Source organism: Balaenoptera borealis (genome assembly GCF_965194805.1).
Source record: "Balaenoptera borealis genome assembly, chromosome: 6".
Lineage (NCBI taxonomy): Eukaryota > Metazoa > Chordata > Mammalia > Artiodactyla > Balaenopteridae > Balaenoptera > Balaenoptera borealis.
In genome coordinates this window covers 54,538,142-54,550,531 of record NC_138863.1, presented here as the reverse complement: position 1 = coordinate 54,550,531, position 12,390 = coordinate 54,538,142, and the positions used below count along the sequence as shown (strand labels likewise).

At 37.3% G+C, this 12,390-nt stretch overlaps 1 protein-coding gene and 1 long non-coding RNA gene across 12 annotated transcripts in view; one reads left to right on the top strand and one right to left on the bottom strand.

The window, feature by feature from the left end:
- LOC309631341 overlaps positions 1-12,390 on the top strand; it is a 780,796-nt gene that overhangs the window by 11,254 nt on the left and 757,152 nt on the right. The gene's annotated exons all lie outside the window — the stretch shown is intronic.
- Positions 1-12,390, bottom strand: part of CCDC141 (coiled-coil domain containing 141) — a 239,439-nt gene that overhangs the window by 164,636 nt on the left and 62,413 nt on the right. The window contains exon 1 of one of the 11 annotated variants that reach the window (XM_082397491.1): positions 11,553-11,716. The exons of the other annotated variants lie outside the window; for them this stretch is intronic. Coding sequence (XP_082253617.1) covers positions 11,553-11,666 — 114 coding nt within the window. The 5' untranslated portion in view covers positions 11,667-11,716. Of the gene's footprint in view, positions 1-11,552; positions 11,717-12,390 lie in introns of those variants that run through there. 11 annotated transcript variants of the gene reach the window in all.

Genomic DNA, 12,390 nt, shown 5'->3' with positions numbered 1-12,390 from the left:
AACATTGTTCAAACACTGTAGAGATTTATCAAAAATATACAACTACAGGGACTTCCCTGGTGGTCCAGTGGTTAAGACTCCATGCTTCCACTGCAGGGGGCATGGATTCAATCCCTGGTTGGGGAACTAAGATCCCACATGCCACGGCACAGCCCCCCCCACAAAAAATACAACTACATACCCAGGGGTACAGAATACTGTGTTGACCTCACATTTCAAAAAAGGAGAACTAACTGGAATACATCTAGAAAGGAGTAATCATGAAAAAACTATTGTGAGACATGAACCCAGTAAAATTTATTATTTATTCTAAATAGTTGTTATTGTTAATATATTTGTGAAGCTTAGTGTAAATTTATGAGTAAGTTCTTGAAAGTGAATAGTCATAATGTAAAAATTAGAATATCTGTAACCAACACTACAAATTGTTTCAACAAAATATGGAAGATGAAGGGCAACATGTGCTTCCATAACTGTCTCATTTGGGGATAGAAGAAGGATCCCACAGATCGTGTTTTGTTCTTGATATTGGCACCAAAATCAAGGCACAATTTTAAAATATAATAGACTAACAACAACATGAATAAATTATAAAATGTCAACAGAAACGGAAACTAAACATGTGATAATGCAAAATACAACAAAGAAAACAAAAGAAATAAGAACACATTTATTTGGGCACACAAAAAACCAAAACATAATGATAGGAAAATGATTAAATATCAGTTAACACCCAAAAAATGGATGTTAACTTTTCAATTAAAAGACAAACATTATCAGATTAAGGGGAAAAAATTCAACTAATTTATGTTTACTGGAGCCATAAAACTAAACTGAAAAGACATAACATTTGAAATAAACTGAAAAGACATAACATTTGAAAAGACATAACTGAAAAGACATAACATTTGAAAATAAACTGAAAAGTCATAACATTTGAAAATAAGGAGATGAAATATATCAGGCAAAGACAAAAAAGTAAAGGAGGATTAGCAATGTTAATCTCAGACAAATTAGAAATCAAAACAAAAATCACTGTGATTAAAAAATTGTACTCTAGAGCTCTACCCACCATCAGAGCCTCCCATCAAGCCTCTTAGATAGCCTCAACCACCAGAGGGCAGACAGCAGAAGCAAGAAAAACTACAATCCTGCAGCCTGTGGAACAAAAACCACATTCACAGAAAGGTAGACAAGATGAAAAGGCAGAGGGCTATATACCAGATGAAGGAAAAAGATAAAACCCCAGAAAAACAACTAAATGAAGTGGAGATAGGCAACCTTCCAGAAAAAGAATTCAGAATAATGATAGTGAAGATGATCCAGGACCTCGGAGTAAGAATGGAGGCAAAGATCGAGAAGATGCAAGAAATGTTTAACAAAGACCTAGAAGAATTAAAGAACAAACAAACAGAGATGAACAATACAATAACTGAAATGAAAACTACACTAGAAGGAATCAATAGCAGAATAACTGAGGCAAAAGAACGGATAAGTGACCTGGGAGACAGAATAGTGGAATTCACTGCTGCGGAACAGACTAAAGAAAAAATAATGAAAAGAAATGAAGACAGCCTAAGAGACCTCTGGGACAACATTAAACTCAACAACATTCGCATTATAGGGATCCCAGAAGGAGAAGAGAGTGAGAAACACCAGAGAAAATATTTGAAGAGATTATAGTCAAAAACTTCCCTAACATGGGAAAGGAAATAGCCACCCAAGTCCAGGAAGCACAGAGAGTCCCATACAGGGTAAACCCAAGGAGAAACATGCCAAGACACACAGTAATCAAATTGGCAAAAATTAAAGACAAAGAAAAATTATTGAAAGCAGCAAGGGAAAAACGACAAATAACATACAAGGGAACTCCCATAAGGTTAACAGCTGATTTCTCAGCACAAACTCTGCAAGCCAGAAGGGAGTGGCATGATATACTTAAAGTGATGAAAGGGAAGAACTTACAACCAAGATTACTCTACCCGGCAAGGATCTCATTCAGATTCGATGGAGAAATCAAGAGCTTTACAGACAAGCAAAAGCTAAGAGAATTCAGCACCACCAAACCAGCTCTACAACAAATGCTAAAGGAACTTCTCTAAGTGGGAAACACAAGAGAAGAAAAGGACCTACAAAACCAAACCCAAAACAATGAAGAAAATGGTCATAGGAACATACATATCGATAATTACCTTAAACGTGAATGGATTAAATGCTCCAACCAAAAGACACAGGCTTGCTGAATGGATACAACAACAAGACCCATATATATGCTGTCTACAGGAGACCCACTTCAGACCTAGGGGCACATAGAGACTGAAAGTGAGGGGATGAAAGAAGATATTCCATGCAAATGGAAATCAAAAGAAAGCTGGAGTAGCTATACTCATATCAGATAAAATAGACTTTAAAATAAAGAATGTTACAAGAGACAAGGAAGGACACTACATAATGATCAAGGGATCAATCCAAGAAGAAGATATAACAATTTTAAGTATTTATGCACCCAACATAGGAGCACCTCAATACATAAGGCAACTGCTAACAGCTATAAAAGAGGAAATCGACAGTAACACAATAATAGTGGGGGTCTTTAACACCTCACTTACACCAATGGACAGATCATCCAAAATGAAAATAAATAAGGAAACAGAAGCTTTAAATGACACAATAGACCAGATAGATTTAACTGATATATATAGGACATTCCATCCAAAAACAGCAGATTACACTTTCTTCTCAAGTGTGCATGGAACATTCTCCAAGATAGATCACATCTTGGGTCACAAATCAAGCCTCAGTAAATTTAAGAAAATTGAAATCATATCAAGCATCTTTTCTGACCACAACGCTATGAGATTAGAAATCAATTACAGGAAAAAAACCGTAAAATACACAAACACATGGAGGCTAAACAAAACGTTACTAAATAACCAAGAGATCACTGAAGAAATAAAAGAGGGAATCAAAAAATACCTAGAGACAAATGACAATGAAAACACGACGATCCAAAACCTATGGGATGCAGCAAAAGCAGTTCTAAGAGGGAAGTTTATATACCTCAAGAAACAAGAAAAATCTCAAGTAAACAATCTAACCTTACACCTAAAGGAACTAGAGAAAGAAGAACAAACACAACCCAAAGTTAGCAGAAGGAAAGAAATCATAAAGATCAGATCAGAAATAAATGAAATAGAAACAAAGAAAACAATAGCAAAGATCAATAAAACTAAAAGCCGGTTCTTTGAGAAGATAAACAAAATCGATAAGTCATTAGCCAGACTCATGAAGAAAAAGAGGGAGAGGACTCAAATCAATAAAATTAGAAATGAAAACGAGAAGTTACAACAGACACCACAGAAATACAAAGCATCCTAAGAGACTACGACAAGCAACTCTATGCCAATAAAATGGACAACCTGGAAGAAATGGACAAATTCTTAGAAAGGTATAACCTTCCAAGACTGAATCAGGAAGAAACAGAAAATATGAACAGACCAATCACAAGTAATGAAATTGAAACTGTGATTTAAAATCTTCCAACAAACAAAAGTCCAGGACCAGATGGCTTCACAGGTGAATTCTATCAAACATTTAGAGAAGAGCTAACACCCATCCTTCTCAAACTCTTCCAAAACATTGCAGAGGAAAGAACACTCCCAAACTCATTCTATGAGGCCACCATCACCCAAACCAGACAAAGATACTACAAAAAAAGAAAATTATAGACCAATATCACTGATGAAAATAGATGCAAAAATCTTCAACAAAATGCTAGCAAACAGAATCCAGCAACACATTAAAAGGATCATACACCATGTTCAAGTGGGATTTATCCCAGGGATGCAAGGATTCTTCAATATACGCAAGTCAATCGATGTGATACACCATATTAACAAATTGAAGAAAAACCATCTGATCATCTCAATAGATGCAGAAAAAGCTTTTGACAAAATTCAACTCCGATTTATGATAAAAACTCTCCAGAAAGTGGGCATAGAGGGAACCTACCTCAACATAATAAAGTCCATATATGACAAACCCACAGCAAACATCATTCTCAATGGTGAAAAACTGAAAACATTTCCTCTAAGATCAGGAACAAGACAAGGATGTCCACTCTCACCACTATTATTCAACACAGTTTTGGAAGTCTTAGCCATGGCAATCAGAGAAGAAAAAGAAATAAAATGAATACAAATTGGAAAAGAAGAAGTAAAACTGTCAGTGTTTGCAGATGACATGATACTATACATAGAGAATCCTAAAGATGCTACCAGAAAACTACTAGAGCTAACCAATGAATTTGGTAAAGTTGCAGGATACAAAATTAATGCACAGAAATCTCTTGCATTCCTATACACTAATGATGAAAAATCTGAAAGAGAAATTAAGGAAACACTCCCATTTACCATTGCAACAAAAAGAATAAAATACCTAGGAATAAACCTACCTAGGGAGACAAAAGACCTGTATGCAGAAAACCATAAGACACTGATGAAAGAAATTAAAGATGATACCAACAGATGGAGAGATATACCATGTTCTTGGATTAGAAGAATCAATATTGTGAAAATGACCATACAACCCAAAGCAATCTACAGATTCAATGTAATCCCTATCAAATTACCAGTGGCAGTTTTTACAGAACTAGAACAAAAAATCTTAAAATTTGTATGGAGACACAAAAGACCCCGAATAGCCAAAGCAGTCTTTAGGGAAGAAATGGAGCTGGGGGAATCAGACTCCCTGACTTCAGACTATATTACAAAGCTACAGTAATGGAGACAGTATGGTACTGGCACAAAAACAGAAACATAGATCAGTGGAACAAGATAAAAAGCCCAGAGATACACCCATGCACCTATGGTCAACTAATCTCTGTCAAAGGAGGCAAGGATATACAGTGGAGAAAAGACAGTCTCCTCAATAAGTGGGGCTGGGAAAACTGGACAGCTACATGCGAAAGAATGAAATTAGAACACTCCCTAACACCATACACAAAAATAAAGTCAAAATAGATTAGAGACCTAAATGTAAGACCAGACACTATAAAACTCTTAGAGGAAAACACAGGAAGAACACTCTTTGACATAAATCACAGCAAGACCTTTTTTGCTCCACCTCCTAGAGTAATGGAAATAAAAACAAAAATAAACAAATGGGACCTAATGAAACTTCAAAGCTTTTGTACAGCAAGGAAACCATAAACAAGATGAAAAGACAATCCTTAGAATGGGAGAAAATATTTGCAAATAAATCAACGGACAAAGGATTAATCTCCAAAATATATAAACAGCTCATGCAGCTCAACATTAAGAAAACAAACAACCCAATCAGAAAATGGGCAGAAGACCTAAATAGACATTTCTCCAAAGAAGACATACAGATGGCCAAGAAGCACATGAAAAGCTGCTCAACATCACTAATTATTAGAGAAATGCAAATCAAAACTACAGTGAGGTATCACCTCACACCAGTTAGAATGGGCATCATCAGAAAATCTGCAAACAACAAATGCTGGAGAGGGTGTGGAGAAAAGGGAACTCCTTGCACTGTTAGTGGGAATGTAAATTGATACAGCCACTATGGAGAACACTATGGAGGTTCCTTAAAAAACTAAAAATAGAGTTACCATACGATCCAGCAATCCCACTACTGGGCATATACCCAGAGAAAACCATAATTCAAAAAGACACATGCACCCCAATGTTCACTGCAGCACTATTTACAATAGCCAGGTCATGGAAGCAACCTAAATGCCCATCGACAGACGAATGGATAAAGAGGTTGTGGTATATATATACAATGGAATATTACTCAGCCATAAAAAGGAACGAAATTGGGTCTTTTTTAGAGACGTGGACGGATCTAGAGACTGTCAAACAGAGTGAAGTAAGTCAGAAAGAGAAAAAGAAATATCGTATATTAACACATAGATGTGGAACCTAGAAAAATGGTTCAGATGAACCGGTTTTCAGGGCAGAAATTGAGACACAGATGTAGAGAACAAACGTATGGACACCAAGGGGGGAAAGCGGCAGGGGGATGGGGGTAGCGGTGTGATGAACTGGGTGATTGGGATTGACATGTATACACTGATGTGTATAAAATTGATGACTAATAAGAACCTGCTGTATAAAAAAATAAATTAAATTCAAAAATTAAGTAAAAAAGAAAAAAAAGAGAAAAGCACTGGATAGAGAACATATTGAGGTCCTTGCAGGAATGAACAAAATGACGTCAAACCCCTAATAGAAAACGAAACGAAAAGCTATTTCTGATTGAAGTGGCTACATGACATGCCAGTGAGAATTTCAAAACATAAGACATTTAAATGTTAATCCAAATAACAGTGATCTACCTCCAAGGAACAAGTATGTTAGAATACATTTTAGAAAGAATTGTTCTTTCAGAAAAATTCTCAATTGTTCATTTTGTCCGTAAATTTTACACTAGTTCCCTATGGTGCAATGATTATTTTTTTTTAATGTATGAAAACAATTGTATGACACATACAGATGAGATGGACAGTACAAACATTTACTAGTTAAAATTGAATGTAGAAATGTAGCAAACTTGACAAAGGTCTATGTTTTGTAAAGTTCAAGTTAGCATTTTGGACTTCATGGTAAAACCAATTGTCTCATTAAATTGAGTCCATTAGTTTCTGATACCCATGTTTAAGTAAGAATGCATTCTGGGATTTGTAGTTCCCATGGGCTGAGGACTGTATGAATGACTAGGAAGATATCAACATATTCCTTTTTATGTATCTATGGGGCATGCCTCACTAAAACAAAGTAAACATATGTGAAAGCAAACATGTTCTGTCATTATCACAACCACATTGCCAATGCTGATATAAAATGTATTCTAAATCAAAGTTTATAGTGATCTCCTGCTATTTCTTCTAATGCTAATAACTGTCCTGACAAATTTGTTTCAAAACTCATCATACGGGCTTCCCTGGTGGCACAGTGGTTGAGAATCTGCCTGCCAATGCAGGGGACACAGGTTTGAGCCCTGGTCTGGGAAGATCCCACATGCCACGGAGCAACTAGGCCCGTGAGCCACAACTACTGAGCCTGCGCGTCTGGAGCCTGTGCTCCACAACAAGAGAGGCCGCGATAGTGAGAGGCCCACGAATCGCGATGAAGAGTGGCCCCTGCTTGCTGCAACTAGAGAAAGCCCTAGCACAGAAATGAAGACCCAACACAGCCAAAAATAAATAATAAATAAATAATAAATAAATTTTTAAAAAAAATTTAAAAAAAACAAAAAACTCATCATACAATCCATACTAATGACCAGTTTTTTAAGAATAATTGCCATTTGCTGATGGGTGAGTTGTGTTTATCTATAAATATAACAGTCTTTGAATTAATAAATATTACAGTTTACTTTCAATCTGATTCTAATTCTACTGCCAAGCATTTTGGTTATTAGATTACATTTCAGAGTCAGGATGAAGATACCATCTGAAATTTCTTTCCTACAGATGACATCTGAATACTGATTTTCTGAAGTTTTCTTGAAACCACAACTTGCCCTCTCTGTCAGGTAATTTAAAATACATCCTAAGTAAAGAAGAACATAAAATCTAGTTTTAAAACCTACAGAATTTCTTTTGGCTTCTTTAGAGTTTTGAAATTACCAAACATACAAAAATTCAGAGAATATTTTAGGGTATTCTATTTAAGTCAAGAGCAGAACAAGACAAGTTAACCCAAAACTGGGATGTATTTAGAGATTGCCTACATGTTGGATTTATCTATGGAAAAAATAATAACAAGAAAAAAGTAATACTGCAATGAACAAGCACAGCACACAGCATTCTAAAGAACTTTCATTACAAGAGGTAACAAATAATACAAGAGGAATGGGATGTTTGTTTCCCATCCCTACCCCCGCTTCAATGCAGTGTGTGTTTCTTAATATAAGATACTTCTCTGGGATACTTTGTACTTCTATCTTCCAGATGAGCTACACCTCATTTCCCTCTTCTCTGTAACCCCAGTGAAAATACACTTCCACCAGCCACAAGGAAGCCCCCCAGCTACTGGCCCAGATGTCAACTACGCAGTATTACCATTACTGCAGCCTTCCTCTCCGACAGCTCCAAGGCTGCCCTTGAGGGGTCTGTTCCTGAAATAATGCCCTGTGGCCTCCTTCTCTCTCTTTCTTCAATCAATTCCTTGGCCAGAATCCTCCCCAAATTTCCAACAAAGTCCAGCTTGTTCATTTGAGTTTCATGGCAGGTGATATTACTTGAGATATCACTTAATTATAACTTGTAACTTAATTGTAACTTGTTATTTGTGTTTTACATGCATGGGGCATGGGTGGAGAGAGAAAAAGAAAAGAAATTAAACAATGTGAATGCACCTTTGTTCAATGTTATCAGCTTCTAAATACTTTATAAGATGTTAATATACAGCAAAAAACCACCCTGAGAGGAAAACAGTGGGGATTTTCATATGAAATTGTTCAAATAGTATTCAATGTCCACTCTCCAGGATATTGTAAGGGATCTCCACAACCATCTAAGAGATTAACTAGATGACTTTTAAGGTCCCATCGAATTCCATGGTTTTGTGATACAATAATCCATTAATTCACTCAACTTTATTGAGTACCTACCACTTGCAAGGTACAAGAAGCAGCTGAAATCTAGAAACTTTGTATGCAAAATGTTCAACTTTGTTTTCTACCACATTTCATACAAAGGGGTTAATATTAAAGTTGGTGTTGGTAAGAGGCTTCTGATATCCAAGTTCTTATTGAAATACAAAAATAAAACCATTGTTCATACTATTGAAGAAATGTATTTTTTCTCTCTTGATAGGACATAATTTGTTTTTGCTATTGAAGACTTTACTTTTTCTTCCTTTCTTAGACACACAAACACTAATGAGAAAATTAAGTTGCTATGGCAGGCTTGTTGGTTTTTTTTCTTTTTGCCAATAGAATAGCCCTTTTCTTCTCTGTCAATAGTACCCTTCTTTCATGTGAGAAACCCATGATATGTGACTTTAGGAAGGGGCAACCCTGCTTCCTCACCCACTGACAAGGGAAGGCAACGACATAGGGCTAGCTCACAGGAGTTACCCACCCCAGTTATGAATTGGTCGATAGATGCAAGGACGAAAATGTGATTCATGGATGGAAGATGTTCCAAGCCTGGAAAGGCCTATTCCTCCAGAGTCCTTTCTGTGGGAGCTATCTAAAAAGACCTTTCACCAGAGTTACTAAGTTGGTAGAATGTGAGCCTGAAGTAGCTGACTGGCCATCCTACCAGCCATGTGTGAAAGCTCCTCCAAGAGATGGAGAGACAAAGCCTTGAACATTACTGTGTTCCTGATGCAGCCGTGCCCGATCCTCCTACCTACACAAATAAACACATTCAGAGATTTAGTTCACATTTCTCACGGCTTCTCCAAACTGAACCTACTTAATGAATACATGAAACAAACTAAAATCACCTCTGTCTTTGAACTGAGGGTTAGCAAAAGAACTGTATATGATAAACATCATTATTTAACCACTTTAAAAAACATGTTACTCTGGAATATGGCTTTTGAACAGAGTGAAGTGTCAGTCCCTGAAGATTAGTTATTTTCCCCAGCACCCCCTTTCTGACTGCCCATTCAGCCCCTCCCCACATCCACAATGTCTAAATAAAACTGTTTTGCTTTAGATAGTTGAGGATCAGAAATAAAAGACTTAAATTTTTAAGGTCTAACAAGAATCTTGGTTTTGACATCTATAATGAAACGTTAACTAATAACTGTGCAGTAATACTATCCCTCCTTTTAGCAAGTAAAATGATAAAATATTTCATAACACTTATTTCAAAACACTTTTGAAATAAACATCATGGGATCACTGTCAAGTTCAGTGTTGAATGATTTCTCCTGTCTCCACTACTTAAAATATGTCTGGATTGACTACCATTTATTACCTTCACCTGTCATCACTTAGCTTATCTGTCACAATCACACAGTAATGATAACTGATTCAGAAGGAGTCCCAGGGAATACATTTTCTTAGCTTAGCCCATAACATCTCAGTGTGGCAGTATGCACAAAGTGACTGACGTCATCTTCTGTATTCTGTTATCTTCTTCAGAGCAGGTATTTTATCAAAATGGCTGAGTCTTGATTTTAAAAAAATTAACAGTTGCTGAAAAGTCTGAGTAAACATCTGGGCTTTAGGTTATCTATGTCATTGATGTTAATAAATTGGTATTTTTAGTGTTTTGGCCAAAGTTACATAACATACTGCTAGCCATCTCCTTTGCTAACATTAGGGTTGAGCAATGCTCATTCATCAGATATTTGTGGAGCCCCTACTATGGGCCTGACTTTGAGACATTTTCCAAGGTCACAGAGAGACACATGACATGGTGTCCTAACAATGCAGGCTGGTGTGATGTATATATTCCCATAGCGTTTGGTAGGGTTGTCCTGGGCATGAACCAGTTCTAAGCCCTTTGCAACCACCCCTGCAGCTGAATCCTCCCTACCCTCCCTCTACTGCTCAATGCTCCCAAACCTCAGGCAGTGAACTGGCTGCACAAGCGCCACCTGGGGGAGATTTGGGAAAGTGCAGGTTCCCAGGCCCTGCTTCAGAGGAATCTGACTCAATAGATTTGGAGTGAAAAAATGGGGAACTATGTTTCTTAAAAAAAACTCCCCCTTGAGTATGATGAACAACCATGTTTTGGAAGCACTTTTCCACATATCCATTCTTCTGAGGATGGAAAATAGGACAGCTATTCATGGGTCAGTATTAGGGCTTTTAAAAACCCACCAGTTCCCAAAATACTTCTGTCACCGGACTTATCAGGGCACCTGATAATTTCTCCTTGATAGTAGTTCTTTTAACTTTAGGCAAAGGTCATTCTCTACCTAAAATATAGCAGTGATTATTCATCAGCCATAAGATAAAGAGAAATCTCCTCTCCGTGGCATACCTGGCCCCCCATGATCTGGCCACTGCCTGCCTGTCCATCCCTATTTGTCTCAGGATCTTTTTCTCAATTCCCTTCTCCCCTGCCTGTAGCCCAGTGATGCACAATTGCTTACTGCTCTCCTAAGGCTCCACACCGGCTCAGCTCTGGGGCCTTGCTTGGTATGTGCTCTTCCTATTGCTCAGCTGTCTGCCCACACCCTTTATACCTAGAAAATAATCTTATGAAGAATGCCCTGATTCCTTCCTATACTCTCCTTTTTCCCTGTAACTATATTTTATACAGGTTTCTGCTGAAGCCTCTCTAAACTTACTGGACTTAACTTGCTTAAATGTCCATCTTTTGATGTCTGAAACTTAACTTTAAATAGTCCCCTCCCTCTCCCAAAAAAAGAAAAGGTGAGAGCGAGAGCGAGAGCGAGAGAGAGAGAGAGAGAGAGAGAGAGAGAGACAGAGAGAGAGAGAAAGAGAACTGCAATGTTAATGGAAGAATGTTAACAATTAGTAAATCTAGGTGAAGGATCTCTGTAGGATTGAAATTTTTCAAGATGAAAAGTTAACTACCCCAAATGGCCTACCTTTGTGTAAGTTTCTGGAGTATGGGAAGCATCATACTCATCTTTTATTGCCCACATCTCATACCTGCTTTCATTAACTACTGAATGAATCAGTGAGTGAAAGGAATAGCACATTAATATCTTGATCTCTTTTGATGCATGAGTTAAATTTTACCTTGTGGAAAATAGCTTGAATTCCAGCTGAGGTTGGAGGCGGCGGGGGGGGGAGGGGGTGGTTGGGATTGTGGTGGAGGATCAGGAGCAGAGGAGGCTGGACTTTCTAAGCTGCTGAGACTGTTTCTACAGGGTAGAAGGTGCAAGAAATGGTGAAGTTGGGATAAACTGTCCCCCAGGCAAAACTTCAGGACAAAACGTATTCCCTATGTCGGGCCCGGTGCTTTGAGAATTCTTTTTTTTTTTTTTTTAGTGGGGGCTGAGGAAGATTTTGCACACCCATAAAAATGTAGCTGTCTATTCATTTGGAATTTCAATTTTCACACAGCAGAAATACTTCTAAGTTACAATTATCAAACTTTTAATTTTATCAGACATTTTGAACTTAATTAATACTTACAACAAAAATAAGTGCCTACCAGTGACCTATTAGTCCAACTTTCCCCACATATTACTTTCTTGATTTGTATCGAAATAATAGTTGACCTTTCCAAAAAATAATAATAATAATAATAATAATGACTGTAGTTCTATCTTTTTACAGTGTTAGCTGTGCTAAGGAGACACATTATTCCCTTGTAAACTGGAGGACCAATCCTACAAATGAGCTTCCAGTTTCTACTTACGTCTTAATTTGGGAGAAAGTTGCCCTATCAGGGTGTTCCTGGGGGGTAAAAAACACCTG